The sequence below is a fragment of the Atractosteus spatula genome, chromosome 8 (genome assembly GCF_055471065.1).
Source record: "Atractosteus spatula isolate fAtrSpa1 chromosome 8, fAtrSpa1.hap1, whole genome shotgun sequence".
NCBI classification, from domain to species: Eukaryota; Metazoa; Chordata; class Actinopteri; order Semionotiformes; family Lepisosteidae; genus Atractosteus; species Atractosteus spatula.
The window spans coordinates 60055057-60073467 of record NC_142713.1 but is presented as its reverse complement, the minus strand read 5'-3'; the positions used below and the strand labels follow the sequence as shown (position 1 = coordinate 60073467).

The following is an 18411-nucleotide window of genomic DNA, read 5'->3' as shown; positions in this document are numbered from 1 at the left end:
AAGCAGACCAGTTATGGCTCAGCTCAACTGCCCTACAAACAGGGGCTCTTCGTCAAAGGACGCACAAAATCTTGGGGGGGGGGGAATCCATTCCTGCACAGAGGCGAGTGTCGCAGGGCTACCTGCTCTTGGAAAGCAACGAGAACATGTCAGGATCACGCCAAGTAACGGGATTCAGATGGAAACCAGGAGTGCTCCAGGTCTCTGCGGAACGGTCTGCGCTGTGGCATGTTCCTTGTTCACTGCCTGCCAGGTACACTGAACTGACAGCTGTTCTGGAGCTACGGGCCGTTACTGCACTTTAGTTGTCACAGGGTAGCTGACATTACAGACGTGCCCTTGTGCATGTCTGTAATTACGTCAGGCCTTAACTCGCCGACAAGCTCCCTGACATAAGGTGAAACACAGTAAAGCATGACGGTGTCAATAAGATCACTTTATTGGCCAGATACAATTTCTTGTATTACGAATTTGTCTTTTCACAGACCCCAGCTTGCTCTCCATGAGACACACAGACAGGGAGAGAAGCTTGGGGTCAGAGTGCAGGGTCAGCCATTTATACAGTACCCCTGGAGCACTTGGGGTGAAGGGCCTTGGTCAGGGGCCCAATGGAGTAGGATTCCTCTGCCGGACGCGGGATTCAAGCCGTCAACCTTCCAGGCACAGGCACAGATCCTTAGCCACCTCTCCACCCCCAATCAAGGAACCCCAATCAGGGGTTCCTTCTCTGCCCCAGGGGTTTCCCCTGCACTCGCCAATCCCTGGTCCCCAACGTCCACATGGTCTTCTGGGGTGTCTTTTGTCCTGAACAGTTAAAGAGCCCTAAGGCTTAACTTCCAGGGCCTAATGGTGCATAATAACCACATGGAAGAAGCTTTTAAAAACAGGGCTGCAGGACCGGGGCTTTTCCAGGAAAAGGGATAATCAAAGCAAGGGGTGCTCATCACCTGCACCAAACAAAGGACTGGTGCAGAGAAGGGACTCCCTAATTGTAGCCCTTTCCAGAAAAAAAGAGGTTCTCATGATGCTTCACAGGAAAGCTGTACTGTTTTCAGGAAGAAAAGGGTGACAAAAAGGTATGATGTCTAATGGCATCAGGACACCCTCCGGGCATTGAGACACTCCATGTAATTTCAGACATGAAGGAGAGCGACACTGATAATAACAGGAGAGGAATATTGAAAGCTTTGTAGTATTCCACAGCATCTTAATTTTTTATTGACATGCACCAGACTTAAACGGCATGAGCGTTTGTTCATCAAAAAATGCCCTTGGAAACCAAGAACTTTTGTTTTGTTTCTGATTATAAAATAGTTACGAGTTAAGAGAGGCTGAAATTGATTAAAGTTTATTTTAATGTTTTTTTCACTAATCAAAGCACAATTCTCATATAAAGCCGTAGTGTTTGGGATAAACAGACATTTAATTAATGACATACTGTATGGTGAAGTGCTGTGCTGGATCTGACTCAGTGCTGTGCTCAAAACAGATTGCTCATGTTTTGGTATCACTTCAGCACACTAAACTCCTGGTTGTAGTTTGGACTGCTCTGTAGCTCTAAAACTTACCTCCCAGAAGCTATCGCTAGAGACGTCTATCATGGAGTCATCGCAGGTGCTCGACATTGTTGAGAGATGAAGCCAATCCCCTCCAAGTCCAGGAATCGTCTATCCCTGAAAAGTAAAACAGAAACACATATACTCAGGGTCTGAACTGTGCACTTGTCTATTGCACAAGAGCCTGAAACAACCAAGGCCTAGGCCTAGTTCTAAGGCCTAGAAACAACCAACAACATTGTTCTCTTCCACAGGACCTGACCACTGACATTCAGCAGGAAGTTACATCCACATCCACGAGCATTCCATCTCCATATGCTTCCCAAAAGCCCCCAAAATCCTACACATGATGGCCTACTAGCTGTCCAACTACTCACACCTCTGCTTTCCTTAACGAGGCCCCTTGTTGAGGGTCTTTCCTCACACCTTAAGGGTTCAAACCCCCCACTCCAGTTGTTTGACAGCTATCAGTTTTAGGTTCTTGAACGCTTCATCTTGACTACAGACAACACAAATTCTGCACACTCTTGTTCCCCATGACATCGGCCTCTCGCATAGCGCAGGACACCCCAGCCTGTGCCCTTACAAGACTACTTTACCTAGCTCTCACCCTGAAGGGTTTCCTTGCACTAGTCTCTACCACCAGCTGGGCGGAGTTACCAAGGGTACCAGGGTGGGACCAAGTCATGCCAATATCTTAGTCAGCTGGGGAGACGAACACTACTTCTGCCCCTGTACTGACTTCTCCCCTGGACTCTACAAGCGACACATCGATGACGGTGCCATCGCTGCCGCCTGCTCTAGCAGTCAGCGACAGCAATCCCTACACCACGTCAGCCTCCATCGGAGTCCCCGCCAGCCAGCGCATCTCCCACCACTCTTCCTTCCCTGGACACGCCTCTCCCTCGGCCACCCGGGATCGGGCCACACCGCGGACTGACCGCCACCTCCTGCGCAGCTCCTCCCTGCCTCGCAGTTCAAAAGCAAACCCCTCTGGGGGGCAGTCTTTTCCCATCGCCCGGGCCCTCACCCGAGTCAGCCCCCGGAGGAACTCCCAGACCCAGAGCCGTACTCCACTGCCGCTTCCCTTCCACCCCAGCACGCTCCCCCTTCCCGGGGTCAGCGGACTCCATGTCTCCCTTTTACAGGAAGTCCCCTCCAATGCAACCTATTCTCAGGACGCACAGACCTCCTCATCTTCACGGCCTGCTTGTCTACAGCTCCCTTAACGGTGCACAGTCTGTTCTCACAGAGCCCAGTGCATCACCTGTAAAGACAGGCTGTACACAGTAGCCCACACAGATATAGCCCCTTCGGCCCTTTCAAGATGACCCCAGGGGAGTCCTTCCTGCGCAGAAACCCACTTGCTGCACTCCTGCCATTCACGCTGGCTGGCTGGGTCAGGGAAAATGCCACAGCAGGCAGGCACAAAGGTCCTCCTGCTGTCTTTTACCCTCACATTCCCACTCTATCCCTCATTTCCCCTCACATCTGAAGAAACTCCAGAGTCTAAACGTTTAGTTTTATTTTTTAACAGTGGAATTCATCATCTATCTGTTCCGTTGCAGCCCTTCGTGTTGACACGGCTCCCGACTCGAACCCTGACCGGCTAGTGCCCGATGCTGTTGATGAGTACGAGAAGGCACAGCTGTTATATTAGCCATATCACTAAGATCCAGCTGCAAACATATCGAGGAGCATCCAGACATAAGCTACACTTGCTACCTGTTATCTGCGCGACAAACTTTCACGACTGAACCTTCAGGCTTCTTCAGCGCAGCTGTTGTATTCCATCATCTGTAATGAGCTGTCCGCTACAGCCACTTTCTAACGACAACTCTGCAGAACTGACAGCTGCAAGCTGTTCCAATAGCTTGCTGTATTCTTGAAAGAGCCCTGGACCTATGTGGCAGCTGTGCCACTAACCTTTTATCACACCGAATATTTTTAACAAACAGAGCGTCCACTTCAACCCTCCGCCCCCTGAGCTGACGGTGCACTGTCACCCCTGGGCCTCCCTGAACGGGAAGTGTCTCTTTCGGGAGCCCGGCCTGCGCTTGCACCCCACCCATCAGCGGGACAGTCTGCTCACTCCTCCTGCTGCCCAGCAGGGGGCATCTGTTTCGCAACCCTTTTTTGCACCAGGGACCAGTTCCCCGGGATCCTCTTTATTGGAGGAGCCGTGAGGGTAAAAAGAAAACAATGGCAGAAAACACTGAATCAATCCATCACTGCAGTGCTTCTCTGGCTCAGTCTGCAAGGCCCCAGCAGCACTGCTCCAAGGATCGCCGGCTTGCAAACAGGGGTCTTGGCCACAGGAGTGAAACTCACTCACCTCACGTTTGCCAAGAACGTCAGCTAAGTTAATAATTGGGATTTTTTTTTTGGTAAATCATACAAAAATGCAACAAGACAGAGCACTGCAGCCTTCTGCTGATTAAGCCAGACCACCACCACCCTGTCCGGAAAGGGGTTCCTGTCTTTGCACACTTTTATCATTTCTCCCAGTGTCCACCTATGCGCTTTGTACGTCTTGTGTCTGTGGGGTGGGCTCTGCCTGTCATGAGGCACACTTTGAGGGATGCCAGGAACTCTAATGAGCAGGGGAAGCAGGGAACAGGCTTCGAAGTACAAGAGCTCAGCCCCCAGGTTCTCAGCAGAACACAAAGAGCAGACAATTTCTCAGCATCGGCGCAGAGATGAGCTTCCCCAGCAAGTCTGTTTCCTGGGGCAGCAGCTCAGAATGGCATGTGGGAATGACAACAGGAGTCAACAGCACAGCGCAAGGAATGCATGTGAGGAGACCGGGGAGAGAGGGCAGCTCTCCCCCCCCCCCCGCTTGGTGAAACACTCAGCCGCTTTTCATGGTGGCTTTGTGGGTTTGTGGAAAAAAAAACGTAAGGAGGGAAGAGATTAAGCTTTAATTCCCTGGTTGCCAGGAAAAAACTGAAAACATTACAAAGAAAAATGCAGAAAAAAATGCCAAACCAAGACCAGAAGCAGAACGGCTGTGGACCCCTGGGGGGCGTCATATTCCAGGCCACTGGAGCAGACGCAGGTCTTTCCTTCCTCGGGGGCCGATGGCGAATCCTGAGCTTCCCCCCTCCTGGAGCTCGGGACGGGGCCCGAGCGATGCATACTTTCCATAGGAAATGATGAAAATTCCTGCCATTCTTCTGAAGGAAAACGAGCCTGGTACAGGTAGAGTAATTTAGCTCCCTTATCTCATCCGAATTCTTGATGAGGCTGGAGAGGGGGGAGGGGACGCTCAGCAGGCGCGGAGGCAGCACGGTTAAGCCCAAGGCGTTCTTTCCCCACCACGACGAGGAAAAAAACAACGGACAAGAGCTGCGCTCCGGGCATGCAGCAGCTTGCAGGGCAGCAGGGCTGCGCCTCCACGATGCCACCGCGCGCACACTCGTCCCCCTGTCACGGAGCCGCACACGAGAGAGCGAGAGCGAGGGAGGGAGGGAGGCAGGCTCAGACAGCGCGACGAGCGAAGCACAGTCGCTTCTTCTCCGGGAGCTATTTTTAGCTCCCGTGCCGCGGAGGGGAAACTGGGTGGTGGAAGCGGCGCGCTCCGTCTCCGCCAGGGAGCGGATCGCCCGGATGGCAAGCGGTGCTGTACGTGCACACGCACGCCGTGAGGGAGGAGCTCCGGCCCGTTCGAGCACAGCAGCCCCAGAGCTCCCCAGGCGGGTCGACAGGGGGCCAGAGAACCAGGAACTCAGCAGGCAGCCTCCACTGTCAAAACCAGAACACAACAGAACTTGAGAAATTACGTCTATTTAGATCGAAACAAGGTGGCGCGGTGGTTAGCTTTGCTGCCATGCAGAGCTGGGTCCATGGGTACTGTCTGTGTGGAGTTTGCAAGTTCTCCGCACATTTGTGAGGGCTTCCTCTGGGTTCTCCAGTTTTTCCTCCCACAGTCCAAAGTCTGGCATCTGGGAAAACTGGCCCTGACGTGAGTCTGTGTGCGCTGCATTAAGAACAGAGCTGAGAACCTTCAACATGTTTTTAGAACAGAGCTTACATGACAAAATCACAGGATGGATACAAGCTGAAAGGTGCAGTGCGGTGACAAAGTGACGATAAAATAACGGCAGCAGAAGAATTAACCAAAAGCCTTGAACCCAATACTGAGCAGGACACCTCAGAAGTTTCAGAGTTAAACTGAGAATAGGGACAGCCTTTTTTATGTCGAAATACTGTGCGCACTCGGGACCTAATGGCACTTGCTACAGCTGCAGTCATTCCTTCAACATATAAGGGGATAAAGCACACAAAATGGAATTTACATTCCAGCCAAGAATAAAGTCACTTAACTCCTTTGTTACTGTAGCAGGTCTGACCCTTGTACCCTGCTTTCAGCTTTCTCTGGTCTGACGGTTTTATTTATAAGGGGCATTTGACTTTTTAAAACATAAGGCAGAAACGCAGGCGGAACCCTTTGTGAGCTGCAGACTAAGCCCAGATAAAACGCAGCACTTAAAGGGTTATAACTGTATGCCTAAATATAGTTCAAATACCAGGCTTTGACCAAACTGCCACCCGGGGAGCCCAGAGACAGCTCATTTCGGTGGCATAATAACACAGCCTGGGCCGGTGCTCCTTTTAAACACAGCCTTTGTGTGACAGCGCATCTTGTCTGAGGCCGGGACCAGGGCTAGGTCTGCAGCACAAAGCCCTCCGTGTCGCAACCTGACCATCAAAACAGGAATAACGTGGCAGCAAACAGGCTTCAGGAGAGGCTGTGCGCGGGTCCGGCGTTTTCACCCCGTGCAGAGGAGAAGCTGTCTCGCGGGTGAGGAGCTCGGCGAGGCTGACAGATGGGCAGCACAGGGCGGGGGGCTGGCATTATCTTGCTCTCCTGACCCACTCCCTGATAAAAGCACAGCGAGCATCGCCGCAGACAGAGCCAGTATTCAGGGGAGGAAGCTGGCCTTACAGAGCAGCAGGAAAACCACTCGTGTGTTGTTTTGCATGCCCTGCTGCATTCCTACAGACCTGCATGCCTTTTGCCAGAGAGTAAACTTGACTAATACCATAGTCCAAGGTGTACACATGCCTCACAGATAAGGGTAGACAGAGTTATGCAATATGCTCTAAAGGAACAACATGCCTGACTTTTCTGTAGAAATACATTTGGACAGCACAGCGTTATACCTGCTTTATCATTCCAGAAACCAAAGCCAAACCCCTCCGAGATGCATGTTAAGAAATACAGTGAAGTCTTTAGCAAAAGTATCTTTAAAAGCTACAGGCACTGCCTTAAATGTGTCATAAAAAAATGAAAGAAATACTGTGCTACAAAGATATCCATTTAGACACTCAACAGCAGTTTCTCAGTCATGTAAAGAGAAAAACAATTCCCCTACAAGACACTTAAATCATAGCAAAATTTGAAGCTTTGAAAGCAACACCAAAAATCCTTACTCAGTTGCTTAACGACAGCAAGAAGTGAGTGCCGAGATTACAGTTTAGACAAGAACCACATCAGTGGCATTTCTCTCACTCTTTCCACACTCGTACACATCCTTGCATTCCCCAAAAATCGGGCTGAGCAAGCACTCCACATTGTAATTCAGTGCACACAGGCCGAAAGTGGTATAAAATGACTCACAAATCCACCAACTAAGTCAAAACTGAAATGCACATTGCAAAACATCCGTGGGAGCCCTGCTGCTTTCCATCCAGAGGCAGGAGTGAACCCCAGCTCATCACCCGCAGCCCAGAGTCACCCTGCATCAGTGCTGCTGTGGAAACAATGGGAGCAGAGGGCCACCTGCATATAAAACTGTGTGCCCCCACATTCCAGAAACGAGTGGAAAGCAGCGCCTGGAATATCTATTGTTCGTGCCACGGTACGACAATACAACAGTGTTCCACACGAAAACAAAAGGCCTCCGTGTGACAAGAACCGACCTTAACGTGACAATCTCATTAAAACGCACCGTTTTATCAAAAATCAACAAGCTTTTCGACCTTCTGAACAAACCACTCCGGCCCAGCCACGCCAGGCTCCGCTTTCAGCCTCTGGTCATCCCTTGGTTAATATTTCAGCGGGATTCCAAGAGGAGCTCAAAAGCCACAAGCCTGCTAGCTGCAGCTCTGCATCTTGAGCCCCCGAGCAGAAACCCTGCGGGGCATCGCGGCAGCAGTGCGCTCAGTTCAAGGGTGGGCAAGACCTGGCGTTAAACTCATCAAGGCCACTTTACTGCGCTGGGCACCACGGCAAAACCAGGTCTGCACTGCACAGTCCCCACGGCCGAGAGAGAGACAGACTTCCTGTTGTGTGGCAGAAGTGCCAATACAAAGCGCAGGCCCTTTCAGACCCTTGCGGACCCCTTCAGAGTGGATGAACACTTGTCTGAGGCATCGATCACCGCTGCAAGGAAAGAAAACAAGGAACCAAACCAACTGAGAAAGCCTGGACCACGAAGCCGTCTGTTTGCACCGTCCAGGGCGCAAGGCTTGCTTTTTGCTGAATGAGCTCTTGCCAGCACCCTGCTCCCCCTCCGGACAGCCCGTCACACCCAGCTCCCAGCCGCCGGGCAATCGCAGGGCTCCTGACTGCTCAGGCAGCGCAGCGGCATGGCCAAGTGCAAGCAGGAGGCACGGCGCGGTTAGCTGAGCCTTCCTGGCTTCGGCCGCCTTCCTGCTGGATGCCACTGAGCTGTAACCGACCCAGCAACAAACAAGCTGACTCAGAAAACATTTCATCACATCCTTTCAGGCGTTCAGAAACTAGTGACCGGGTTGGGGAGGGAATTTCCAGCCTGATATGCCAACACCCGACAGCACCGGCGCATGCAGGTGGCTAATTAGAGAGTAGCCGGTTTAGAAAAACAACTACAGTCAAACATGTCTCCTTAATTACTGGACATTACCGCTTTGGTGCATCAGCAAAAGGGAGCTCGGGACTTTTATCACTTAACACCTTTTTTCCATTCAAATCAACTTTTTGTCGCACATTGCCGGAAGGCAGGAACTCATGGTACTTTTCTATTTACAGAAGAGCACAAAAATAGCTCCGATGTCTAAGTGATATGAGAATGTAATATGGCGTCTATCACGTGTTTTGTGGAAAGCTGGGGGAGACAAATATCACTTGTGTGAGGGGCATTTTGGAATTACAAACTAAAGTGGTGCTGTAACCTCACCCTGAACCCCAAACAGAAAACATTCTCTCTAGATAATGTCTTAAAATATCCGCTTTAGAAATCGGTCCATTGTTCTACTTCTAAATCACTACCTATAGCCTCCCACTAACAGAATGGCCTGAAGTGAACTCAGGCCACACATTTCCTTCATTGTTCCACTGTTGGTTCTGAAGAAGCGTGTCGAATACTGGAATCAGATCCACTCCGAGTCACCCCTGTTCAAGACTAAAGAGATTCAGCTCCTGCACCCTGTCACAGTAGTTCATCCCCTTGATCCCTAGAATGTATCTGGTTCCTCTGGACTGATTCTAGAGCAGCGATATCTTTCCTACAAGGTGGCGACCAAAACTGTACACAATATTCTAAACAAAGCCTTAGAGATTAAACATCCTTCACACTGATAAACACACATAGCATTTGTTTTCTGGATACAGTATGTAAATATTTCTTTAAGAGGAGGAAATTCGAGTCCCCCCGCCATCTGGTAGTTAGTAGGGCATCGGCTTCAACTTCACGGCTGGGCAGCTTCTTCCCGATAAGAGTTCGGAAACATCAAAATGTTAGAAGTATAACACAACATATGGCAATGCAGTTACCAGAAGTGCAAAGTGTCTCTTTTAGGCAGCAATCTGGAGGTGATTCACCCAGGTGAAACACAGGTGTCATACCCTTGAGCAAGGCGCTTTGCTCAGACTGCTCCAGGAAAATGTCCGGATGTCTAAATGAGTACAAATGTAAGCTACTCTGCATAACAGTGTCAAATAAATGGATAGTTATAATCTTTTACAGTACGTCACTGGAGAGCAAGCCAGTTCAGTTTTTGGTACTCTGCTGTGTTTATAAAAAGAACTAGGGTCAAAGTTCAATGCTTTTGGCAAACCATTTCTGTCTGAGCCTTAATTCTCTCTTTAAGTCACAGATGCATTCCTTAAGAAGAGGATCAGACTCCGCAAACTCAGTTTAGTTTATAAAACAACACTGTGGTTTAGATTTTGCTGTTCCAAACTCAGATCATCAGCTGCTGTCGTACTTCTGTCTTTGAGAGTCAGTCTAATTTAAACAGACAGTGCTTCTGGATACCGATGAAAAATGTTGGTGTCATTTTTATTTATTGATTCATTCCTCACTGACAGTGAATCACTTTTATTGGTGAAAGTGTTGAGCGGGCACAGGTGATATGGTTATTTAACCTGTTCATTGCTAAGCCTAGTGAAAATCAAAATGGCAAAGAAAGTATCTGACATGCTCCGCTTATAAAGACAACAACACTTTTACATCACTGGTATGTTGAGAGCACTTCAGGTGGACTCAACAGCATTGGAGCCACGTCCTGCTTAGTGAGAGACCACCCTGTTGACCACATGAGCAGCAAGGATGGTGGAGACAAGCAGAACAATATGCGATGCGTTTGGCAAAAAGCACCAGTCGAAGAGGAAGTCCATGCATGATGGTCTGGACCGGAGTGTTACTATACACCTCCACTTGCAAAGAGCTATAGCGGCTGACTGCAAGGCATTACGTTGATTAAGTCCTGGGAGCCCATGTACTGCTTTTCCCTTGGAGCTCATCCTAACATGATGCCATTAAGGCAAAACGCCCCCAAGAGCAAACTGACAATCCTGCTTGAGCACCTTGCTGATTTTCGAACCCTTGCCGCGGGCTGTTTGAATGCGTGACGGTCTCTGAAACGCCGGTGGGCAGGACGGGGACCAGTGCTACTCACTGCCTCTGCGACACTGGAGCTGAACTGGCGGCACTCACTGTCCTCCCCCTGCCTGGTCACCGACTCCGCCTTCTGGCTTCCACCACTGAGCAAACACAGGCGAAGGGCCAGCGAAAACAGGTGGGTGGACACCTTCCGTTACAGCGGTGTGCGTCAAAAAAAAAAACAGCTCAAAGAGAGATCGCCTGGAACCCTTGTGCTGCATTAGAAACTTCACCACCTTGCAGCCTGTCGGCATCTTGACTCTAAAGCTCAGCAAGGCTGGGCCTGGTCAGTACTGGGATGGGAGACTTCTCCAGTGTGCTGCTGTAGGTGGTGCCTGTGGACCAGAACTTCCAAACCAGCGTTCCACTGTGGTGCCAATAAAAAGGAGGTGCCATCCTTTAGGTCAGAATTCAAACCGTGGCTCTGAGTACTTGCCCTACGTGGATCCCATTGCATCGTTCATAAGAGTGGAGGCGATAATCGCAGGTACAAGCCCAGAGTCGAGCTTACAATTTGACCTCCCTCAAGTTTCCCCTCAGTTCCAGTTGTGAAAACCTTCCCTATCCTCTCCACCTGCTCTGTTGTGCAGCGGGACTGCAGGAGCAGGATGACTTCCGGGTGGCTGCTGCTCTCCAGGGGTGAAGATGGTCCCCTCCTGTGTGTGAAGTACTTTGTCATATTCTGGGATGGAAATAATTCCTTGATTACATACTGATAGAAAAAAAGAAATGCAACATTTTCTGAAATGAGAATACTATAGTTTTAGCTTGTGTACTTTCAATTTGTTTTAAACCCTCTGACCAGCAATACAGCTTGCCAATCACACGAAAGCTCGTTAGGTGCACTTTTACCCAATGAGGTCCAGGTGGAACAATGCCTGATAATGCCACCTTTAAAAAGGCCTTAATAAAAAAAGCTTAGGTCACTGCAAGAAAAAGGCCACACTTAGTCAGTTTTCTGTGCATCCCATAATGCCTTGAATTTCACCAGAAGCCAGGGAGAGGGCCATTGGCATGTTGCAGGCAGGCCTGTCATGCGCCAGCATTGCCAGACACTATGGAGTGAGCCGCTCCACTGTGTCCCGACTGCAGAGAAGGTTTCAGCAGACCGGCAGGACAGATGACCGTCCAAGAACCGGTCACCCTCGAGTGATCACAGCAGAGCAGGACTGACACATCAGACGGGTCCATCTGAGAGATCGTTTCAGATCTGCCACCCGTCCTGCTGCTGAGACAGTGCTGGCAGACACAATGCCCACCTCAGTGACAGGACAGTGAAGTGTCAGATGTGTCAAGCAGTGGAGGCTGCAAGAGGCGGTCACACATGATACCGCAAGGACTGCAAGACAACTGTTGTTAATGTTCACAGTTCTTACCGTTTTCCTGTTTTTGTTGTTGTACTGTTTCGCTTTCCTATTATTCTCATTTGTTTATTGTTATTTCAGCAATGAAGGTTGAAATTTCAGTCCAACAACGAGTGCTGTGTTTCATTTTCCCACCAGTATATATACATGGCACTAATCAGCTATAAAACTTGAGAAGAGGAGACAATTTGTGATCCAAACAGTTGTGGGAGTATGGAACAAGTTGCCCAAGCAATATTGTTAAAGCTTTTAAACCAGCTTGTTTCAAGAAACAGTGGGGTGGGATCCTGGGAATGGTCAGCTACTAGCAACCACACAAACCTTAACTTGACAGAAACTGATTAAAAGTACATAGACCACACACAGACCACAGAGCACATACAGCTGACAATTAAACAAATAAGACCTTTCAGAGGACAAAACAGACAAGCAACGAAAAGCACTGTCTGGTATTTGGTGCTCTTTCCAGTCATAAACAAAGATATTGGGCTACTCAGTATAAACTAAACTATTGCTTAGTGGTACGAGACAATACATTCTTTTTCCTGTGCTTCAGTTTTAGCCTGTGAAAACACTGTGCTGTAATCTGAACAATCCTAATCTTCAGTTAATGCAACGACCTTGCTTGAGGTTATAGTGTAATGCTTAACCCACGCAGCATTGATTTACCGAACTCTCACTTGCGAAATGAAAAATAACTCTGAGATATGAACGTCTCACTTGCGAGCCAATGCCAGGAGTATTTTTGAAAAACATGCAATAAATCAGGAATTCCTCTATTACAAAACTAAGACAAAGGTGGAGTAAACGTTTTTAAAAACCTAATCATCATATGTGTTTGGCACCCAAAAATGGTGATTCAAGGCTTCCAACTCTGCATAAACAGTGATAATTCATCTTACTGGAATGAATTGGAATTCACTGGAATTTAACCTCCTGGTATACATTCCTTCAGCTAAACGGTCAGTGCTATACAACTGGTTACCTGTAGGCACGTTGTGCGTCTCTGGAGCCTGACTGACATGCCAGGTACTTTGTTCATGACATTTGTGACCAGCATTGAAGAGGCAGAGAAAGTAAGGGCTGTGGACATGCAACGTTTTGTAAGGGTATTGCTGGTGGCCATTTAGAAAGGCACTCAGACATTCAGAAATCGTCAGTGAAATACACAAAACTGTCTGAACGGCTACAGAAAGGTAAGTCTCTTGAGATTAGTATTAGTCAAATGATTTCTAATACACCTTCACAGATACTTAAATACGGCGGTAATTCTGTCTGAACAGCAGGCAGCTGAAGTTAAGAATGCATCACGAGCTTCGGAGCAGCATAACATCAGAATACACATTACCTTGCGTGATATACATCTGTGAACAAAAAAAAAAATGACATTTTAAAAAATGGAGAATCAACGAATCCAAACGGCATCCTCAAAATAACCTGCAGCAAATAAAACAGGGCTGAGGGGGCTGGCATTAGAGACACGGTTTACATAAACACCTGCCTGCAGGTAACGGCCTCTCCTCTCTACAGGTGGGGTGCCGGACTGGGGTTCAGCAGCGCCCCTCCTCGTGCCGGCAGGCTCACGCCGACTCTGTGAACCACGGCGTCGCTCCCGTCGCCGCGGTATTTCCACACGGGCTCCCCCGTTCCCGGAGCCGCGTCATTCCCCCACTTCCCCCTGCATCAGCATGGGCGGGGGTCCCGCCCTCTTGCAGACCACCGCGGTGGCCACCGCGCAACCCCACCCCGCCCCCACCGGGGGCGACCGGCCCACGACTGCCTCTGTCAGCTGCAACCCGAGTCATCTCCCCGCGAACTCACCTCCAGCACACCAGCCCCGGCTATGCTTATAAACAAGGCTAAACACAGCATTCCTCTCTCAGATCCCACTTCTCCTTTCTGCAGGACAGAAGGCGGCACACAACACGCTAGCTCAGGCACAAAGGCACCCCCTCCCGCTCTCAGGCTTTTCCTCGAGCTCACCTGGAAGGAGCACCGACACCCTTCACTGTCCGGAGCACCACAAGCAGCAGCAGAAGGTATGGGGGGGGGGGGGGGGGAGATTAAAACAGAAATGTACTTTAAAAAAAAACAAAAACACAGCTTTTCTGGAAGGTTATTTTCCTCACGTTTATCATTCAGGAGAAATTCAGGAATTGAAAGGTCTGGCCGTGAAATACGCCTGATTAAGACCCGATCTGATATTGTACGGCAGAACTACCCCTCATGCCAGGCCGGCATTCACAGGCAACGTGAAATGTGTGTTTTTTTTTTAATTCCAGGCTATCAAGTGTTCTAAAATAGCACATGCTGAAATACTCCACTGGGACGGTATTTTGGAACTGTGCTGTCATGTCGGAATGTTACGCAATGCAAACAGAGCCTTGTTCAGAAGGCTTGTCTCAGCTAGTCCCCTCCTCGGGTTTCACTGTATTCTAAGGAAGGCTGATCAAGGGATTTGCGCCGCCGTCCTCTTACACTTGTTAAGAGTGGCGAAAACACACCATGAGCAAACCAGTTTCCCCGATTCCAACAGAAACACGCGATTAAACCAAGGTGGCTCCACAGGACAGTGAGGCAGAACATACAATCCCTGAAATATCTTGCTGTAAATTATTTACTTGTTTTTTCACACAGTACTTCTCATGCTCAGTAAGAATGGGCCAGAATGCACTGAACGGCTTACAAAAAACGATACATCAGGCACTTTTTAATACTACAGTTTTCATGTCATAATATTTTTTATCTCATGTATACAACTTCCTCTTTCCACCTCTACTATTTCACTATCTGTAGATTCTGAACGGACATTACAGAATGCGTTTTTTAATAACACACCCTAGAGATACAGAAACACACACTCGAGCACCTGGGTGGGGAATCCTGGACCCTGGGGGACACTGTCTGCAGGCTTTCATCCAAACTCAGCTTTTAATGACCTAAATCAGCTCATTATTGATTTAATAGCACCAATGTTACAGCTTCTCCCAACCCTTCAGGTGCTGGTGCTTTGAAGAGACTGTCCCTCCAGGACCAGGACTGGACAGCCCTTCTACAGACACAGTGTCCCTCAAGGACTGGGACTGGACAGCCCTGCTACAGACACACTGGCACTCCAGGACCGGGACTGGACAGCCCTGCTACAGACACACACTGACCCCTCTAGGACCGGGACTGGAAAGCCCTGCTAGACACTCTGACCCTCCAGGACCAGGACTGGACAGACCTGCTACAGACACACTGACCTTCCAGGATCGGGACTGGACAGCCCTGCTACAGACACACTGACCCTCCAGGAGCAGGACTGGACAGACCTGCTACAGACACACTGTTTCTCCAGTACCAGGACTGGACAGTCCCATTGTCTGTCTCTGCCCTAACATGTCCACAGTCGCTAGTCTCTTTCCAAACTGCCCTACTTTGACTGGAGCTGGGCAGATGCCTGGCACAGGTGTGACCCTGCAAAACAGCCTGACTCTTAGGAGCCTGACCACTAACAGGGTTATCCATGCCATCCAGCTATGGCAGTCGGACAGCACCCCCTAGTGGTGGGGGCACCTTGAATCAGACCTGATAGCTTCCGGACCATAGCCTGAAGCCAGCTGTCTCGCCTATAGGCGAGGGCTGACAAGCCCATGGGAGTATGTTTAATATGTCTTTCATGCGTGTCAACTGATACGCAATAACACACATTCGTGATGTCCCAAAGGAGGCTGTTACCAGAAGAGCCGACGGTCAATTCGATGTGGGCAAAGACCTTGGATTCCCAAGGGAACAGCAATGACCTCGAGGCAATGAGGTCAATCAAGCAGCAATTCAACCTTCCAACAATCCTGAACCGACACTGTACTCACAGCAATAAAGCGGAGAAGCCTGTCCGATCACAACACTACTTTGCAAACCGTTAGAAATCCATTATGAACATTTTAACACAGGCCTCCAAAAGACAGTGCTGGAATATGTGCAATCTTACGATTTCACACTAGAGCAACTTCTCAAATCTATTTCCGGGGTTTCCTGTATAAGTTTTGAAAAGGTTCTTGAGTTTCATAGAAACCACTAAAAGCAGGAACTTTTTTGCAGCTGCTAGGTATTAAGAACATGACACATCAAGCTGTATGTCACATTATTTTAAACACTTCCTCATGTACTCTATTCCAATATTGCCAATTTTGCCAACGGTTTTTATACAAAGCAGCAGACTCTGTGTCCAGTTGTACAGCCAGGGCATTTTACTGGAGCAGTCCAAGTTAATTACCTCACTCAACAACGGTCTCAGACCTGCTACTGTATTTGAACCTACAACCTTCCAGTTCTGTAGCTGTATTTCTTAAGGAGCAGCTGCAGTCTCAAGCAGTCTCAGACTGCTAAACATACTCTGACATGCTAGTGGTATTATGTTTTAATAATATCAAGGTGTTATTTTACAGTATGCATGCATTATTCAGTAGGCACTGCTTGCATTTTAAGTGTGGCTGACACTTTTACCCAAAACAACTAATATACACACATTCCTCCAGGAGAGAACTTTACTGCAGCAATAGGCACAGAGCCACCTGGGATTTGAACCCACAACCTAGATCCCCAACGCCCTAACACCGACTCCACACCGTTCCCTACTAGACGCATGGGAAGGCGGTATTGGAAAGTAAAACAGGTTTTCAGCACTATTTCAAAACAGCGCTACTTATAACAGAGCGCAAAGAACAAAAAAAAAAAAACAGTTCCCGTGCTCGCTGCCTTCTAGTCATTGAAAACAAGATCCAGCCTTCGAGTTAAGGACGGAGAGCTGCCCCACCCGCCCCACAGAGAGACTCGTCAGGCAGCCCGGTCTCTCCCGCAGGCGCACCTCCGAGCCATCACTTTCCACAGAGCTGCGCGGCTCACGGAGAGCGGGGGTTAAGGGGGTAGCTGTAGGCTCGTTAAAGGCTTCCAGACCCGGGCATCCCCTCACCGCTATCACACGGATGCCCCTGGGCGTCGTGAAGAGCCCGCACACGTATTTACACAGAACAGGAGAGCAAAGAACTACGAGGAAGAATTCGCCCCCTGCTTAAACTTCGCTTCGTTATTAAGCAAATAGTACTGGATAACACTGTTTTTTTCGGGGGGTTTATAAAAACAGACATCCCTTATTGGTGCACACAATCAGATCCCGTAACTCCCTGCTGGTTAGATTAAAGAGTTAAACCGCTAAAGTAACAAGCGAAGGTGTGCGTGTTGTCTTAAAGAATAGAGTCATTATTCACACGTATAGAGGAATGCCTTTCCAGCGGGGTGATTTCCTGAAAAGTTATACACCACCCAAACGACGGAAGTATAACTTAAATCATTATTGTATTTCTGAGAGTTCCACGTTGTCAAAACACCCAGAACTAAAAAAAAAAGAAAAAGTTTTTTTTTTAAAAGTCTGAAGCAAGGGACTAGTCCGCACCGAGCACTACCGTCACTGCTCGAAAGTTCTCGCCGTCCGTCGATGGAAAGAAAAAAACTTTTCAAGCTCTTTCCTGACATTATGCATCAAATACATCATAAAACACCCCCCTCGCCCTTCCCACGTACAGATTAAGTGAAGTCTCCGGGCTGTTACACAGTTACAGCGAGTTCACCTCCTGCACCGCGACTCCGAGTCAAACTACAGCTCCGCGCTCCTTAACTACCCGCAAACAGCGACTGTCAGCCCGAAAGAGCGGAGGGGGAAAGCGTGACATTCCTCCTTTACCTTAAAACTGCGATTTCCCCTGCCAAAGCAACGCGGTTTCGAGACCGTAGCTTCTCTCTCCTGCGGCGTTTCCTGCTTTTTCCCTTTTCTGGTCAGCTTCTGTCACGGCCCGAGACTGGGAGCGGCGCGCCTCTCTGACGTCACAACCCCGCACCCAGAAGTTCTTCTGGCGGCGTGACGTCGCCCCGGGCCCCGACTGGACACACGTGGAGGCTCGGCTGGGGGTAGCGCCGAGCTGCAAGGTCTCCTCAATGTCAGGCGAAGGAAGGAGCTGCAGTCGCAGGCCGGGAAAAACCTGTGCCTTCACACCGTTTTCCGTGCCCGTGGTCTAGCTGTAACGGTACGCTACCATTTCCAGGAAGCCCTATGATCTTGTCTTATTTGCTGCCCGAATAGCTAGGAAAAGTCCATAAAAAGGCGCAGAAGATTTTGGATGACTGCGGGGGTAACACAAACTTTTTAACTGGAGAAGGGATGTTTCGGTCTGTCTGAGTAAATCTTAAAAAACGATCGTCTTCCGTAGAGCTCACCCCGCGACACGCAGGCTGAAAACTTTCCAGTGCGCCCTCCCCACCCATTCTCAGTGCCAGACTCGGTAACTCGACGTTTCAATTCGAACCAATACTTACAAAGGAGAATTGAAAGTACAATCACGCCAGCATTTCCCATTTCCCCCCGACTTTTTAACTTCCGCATATCGGTTGCGGTAGTTGGGTTTCGTTTACTGTATAGAACAGGTTGAGATCCCCGCACACGGGCATTCCCCAAGACTGGGACGTTTTAAAATTAAAACCATCCCGAACAGCAGATAGAAGAAGCGTACTATTTTAGGGATGACCCTGACAACTCAGAATTAGATCTCTGAGCTAGCTAAGGGATTTCTGGACTAGTTCAGATTA

The 18411-nt window shown here is 49.1% G+C and overlaps 1 protein-coding gene across 4 annotated transcripts in view; it reads right to left on the bottom strand.

The window, feature by feature from the left end:
- The window catches only part of pacsin2 (protein kinase C and casein kinase substrate in neurons 2), a 32599-nt gene extending 14950 nt beyond the window's left edge, over nucleotides 1–17649 (bottom strand). For all 4 annotated transcript variants that reach the window (XM_088922924.1, XM_088922926.1, XM_088922925.1 and 1 more), the window contains exons 1-2: nucleotides 17513–17649; nucleotides 1569–1673 (exon numbers count right to left, since the gene is read on the bottom strand). In XM_088922924.1, coding sequence (XP_088779050.1) covers nucleotides 1569–1625 — 57 coding nt within the window. In that variant the 5' untranslated portion in view covers nucleotides 1626–1673; nucleotides 17513–17649. The remainder of the gene's footprint in view (nucleotides 1–1568; nucleotides 1674–17512) is intronic.
- Between the last annotated feature and the right edge of the window lie 762 nt (nucleotides 17650–18411).